Raw genomic sequence first — 3,479 nt, 5'->3', positions numbered from 1 at the left:
TAACCTCTAGTAATGTATTGTTAATATTGTAGTCATTAACCTCTAGTAATGTATTGTTAATATTGTAGTCATTAGCCTCTAGTAATATATTGTTAATATTGTAGTCATTAGCCTCTAGTAATATATTGTTAATATTGTAGTCATTAGCCTCTAGTAATATATTGTTAACACTGTAGTCATTAGCCTCTAGTAATATATTGTTAATATTGTAGTCATTAACCTCTAGTAATGTATTGTTAACACTGTGGTCGTTTGGTTTTAGTAATGAATTGTTAACACTGTGGTCGTTTGGTTTTAGTAATGAATTGTTAACACTGTAGTCATTAGCCTCTAGTAATATATTGTTAACACTGTGGTCATTAGCCTCTAGTAATATATTGTTAACACTGTAGTCATTAGCCTCTAGTAATATATTGTTAACACTGTGGTCGTTTGGTTTTAGTAATGAATTGTTAAAATTGTTGTCGTCGTGCCTTATTAATAGTATTATAACAAAAAGTGTGAACAGCGGTAGAAACGTGATAACGGTTTTTATTTTCTCCAGAAACTATGTAAAGTGGTCACTATACGTCACAGGTAAGTGTCATTCTGCATACAAAGAAAAAAAAAAGTCCAAATTTACGTCTTGCAAGTTGGTTGACCTAAAATTTGAGCACGAATTTCACGGAGTATTTCCGATACTAACTTTGATATTCAAATGTCAGTTGCGTCTAAATGGCGTAAGGACTTTGTTTTGCTGGGTGGCTCTAATTGAAGAGCATGGATACGTACCACCATGCAAGTATTTCTTTGTTTTGTAGTGTAAAGATACACGACGGGCTACCTGCACCTTGCCCACCGAGGGTATCACGCCCCCAAATTTTAGCGTGATAAGTACCCAAGTTTAAATTTAATCACAAATGAAAATAGTATACTTTTGGTGACTACACAAAGAAAAATGGAAACACCTGTTAACATTATGAGTAGACTTAAAAACATCAGTATACAACTGCTTGAAGGTAATTCACTGATTTATATACGCATGTCACTACTACCAAACAAAGAGTTCCCATATCACAATCACTCTGTACCTGTTTCAGTGTTTACAACGTGCACGATCTATAACGTCTACCGAAAATTTGTTTCATCTCAGATCTTCACGTTAAATATTCACATTCCCCCCCCCCAAAAAAAACACTCTTAATAATAATAATAACACAAATCCAAAAATATACGACTAACAATTAAAATATCATAATTTCCAAAATATCCGACTTATTCTTTAAAATGTTTAACAGTTAATAGTATTTCTGCTATGTTTACTTTAGTTGTAAGAGAAACAATACTGCACCAAATTATTGATTTCTGGATGAAATTCAAATTTCGTGGTTAAGATTAGCATAACACTCACCAAAATACGAACGCCATTTCTATGGAAATTCACTAATCTGTTGAAAACGCTGTACAAGCTTCTTATTCTTTACTGGTCTCGTTATGAATGACGCTTTCTAGCACGAGCCAGGATCAGAGTTTTCGAGCTCTATGCGCGAATAACTCACTCGCGAAGACGCATCAACTCGGCGCGCAAGGAAGCTGATACACGTACGTTGTGGGTGACTGCATAACGTTCCACGAGCTGAAAGATTTACCTGTTCAACCACTTGAAGTTTACCGCATCAATTAAACAATATTTATACTAAAAAAATGATCAGATAAATGTTATAAAGCTGAAAATCGGAGTTTTAAACGAAGCTACTTGTACGAATACGAGTCATTTCCAAAAAGCGTTTAGATCTGTCACACCTTGCTGTTTCTTTCTGCTCTGACAAAGTCATTACCACAGTATTGGTCTCGTGATGATAAAAACCAGGCCTTCCTTATGACGTAAGCTTTCAAACGACACGCTCGTGAAAGTCACTCTGAATAGATATCATGTACAAAAATTAACCGACTCGGTGCGGCCTCACGGAAAAGGCGTGTATTTATTTAGTACATGTGTTTCTATGGCTGAAAATAAAAAAACGGAACTATGGAAAATTGAGTATCCCAGAATGCTGCGTAAGATCGAATGATGACGTCAAAAGATCTTTGTAACCGTCACATTTCGTTCTTTCCTTTTACAGAATATCAGTATTTGTATCTTATATTTGTTGTTTATCTTTTTTATCTTACCCCAATGACTCAGGGGTAAGTCTTCGATATCCGCCCATTGTGTAAATTTACACATAACAACAAAACAGACTACCGTCGAGATTCAAATGCTGTATTATATTCGGTGATTTTATGTTTTTGCCTGTTAGAATACTCGGTGCAAATAAATGACCGAACTACCCCTCAGTTTATATGTAAAACACATGAGAAACCCCACTGTTACGTATCTACTCGTTTGTTAATTTCCGGTATAAATTCTTTCCGAGGAACTTCAGCGATACAGGTTCTTTCTTAATTAAAATTAGTTTATTCTTCCTCGATACAACTTTGTAATACACAGAATTTCCAATAAGTACGTTAAACTTAACTACTTTTATAACACACGCTATAAATCACAGTGATTCACACACTTTACTTACGGTGCCTATTGTTCGCTTAACTCAATTATCTATCTCTTCAATCTATCTATCTATTCAATCGCGCTGGTTTTTTCTCGCCAGGCTTATATACTAAAAAAAGGGGCGCCTCGAACAAACTAGAGTTGCCAGGAAAATTCATGATCCTTCGAGAAACTCCAGCGCGCATGATCCCACCGTCGCGTGATTTCCGCTGTCGTAACACCAGCATTATCAGTGACAGTATTAGAGGTAATTTTTATTTTGTTGTGTCATTCATACGCTATCACACAACAAATCGTGGTCCAACTAGCAATTTAGTGGAAACATAGTTTAGGATTTTTCTTATATATATATATATATACAGTCGATTGACCCTGACTTCAAGTTTACTAAAGTGGTGGTATTATACGAAAGGCCTCGTCGGCAATGGGTACAACAGATATAGTTTGATTGATATATTATTGCATTCATCTTTACTTTCACTTTAACATTTTTGTAGTTACGAATGTGGTATTCTTCCGTTTATGTCAACTGACCTGCTCTGGGGTCAAACAGACTAGCTTACTAACCCGTTAGTTCTGAATGATGAGTGAAATTAATTCAAGTAGAATAAATAAACTAGATGTACTTCCGAAAAGTGTTCTGTTTCAAGAGAAAATAAAACCAAAATTAAGAGTAACAAGTACTTTTATACCTTGCTTTTCAAGTTCATATGTCATGCTGTGTTGTAGCCTACAGAGTGCATAATTCTTCTCGTGATTCATGGTATGCGCACGCTTTACTGACGTCACTACACTACAAATTGCAACGTTAAGCGTCCCTTATGTGACATCATTTTAGTGTCTACTGACTGACAGACGACACACTACTGTATAATGGTGCGAGTGGTAAAACAGGTGACCCGCACCATGCGGCCTTCGGTCCCCTTTCGGTGCTAAAAATAAATAAATA

At 35.7% G+C, this 3,479-nt stretch overlaps 1 protein-coding gene across 1 annotated transcript in view; it reads right to left on the bottom strand.

Annotated features, from left to right (window-relative positions):
• The window catches only part of LOC111083580, a gene marked incomplete at its 3' end in the record, with an annotated part of 9,020 nt that extends 7,233 nt beyond the window's left edge, over nucleotides 1-1,787 (bottom strand). Inside the window, exon 1 of the mRNA XM_022380196.1 lies at nucleotides 1,391-1,787. Coding sequence (XP_022235904.1) covers nucleotides 1,391-1,407 — 17 coding nt within the window. The remainder of the gene's footprint in view (nucleotides 1-1,390) is intronic.
• Between the last annotated feature and the right edge of the window lie 1,692 nt (nucleotides 1,788-3,479).

Source organism: Limulus polyphemus, unplaced genomic scaffold (assembly GCF_000517525.1).
Source record: "Limulus polyphemus unplaced genomic scaffold, Limulus_polyphemus-2.1.2 Scaffold10177, whole genome shotgun sequence".
Classification (NCBI taxonomy): Eukaryota; Metazoa; Arthropoda; class Merostomata; order Xiphosura; family Limulidae; genus Limulus; species Limulus polyphemus.
This window is presented reverse-complemented; position numbering and strand designations above follow the sequence as displayed.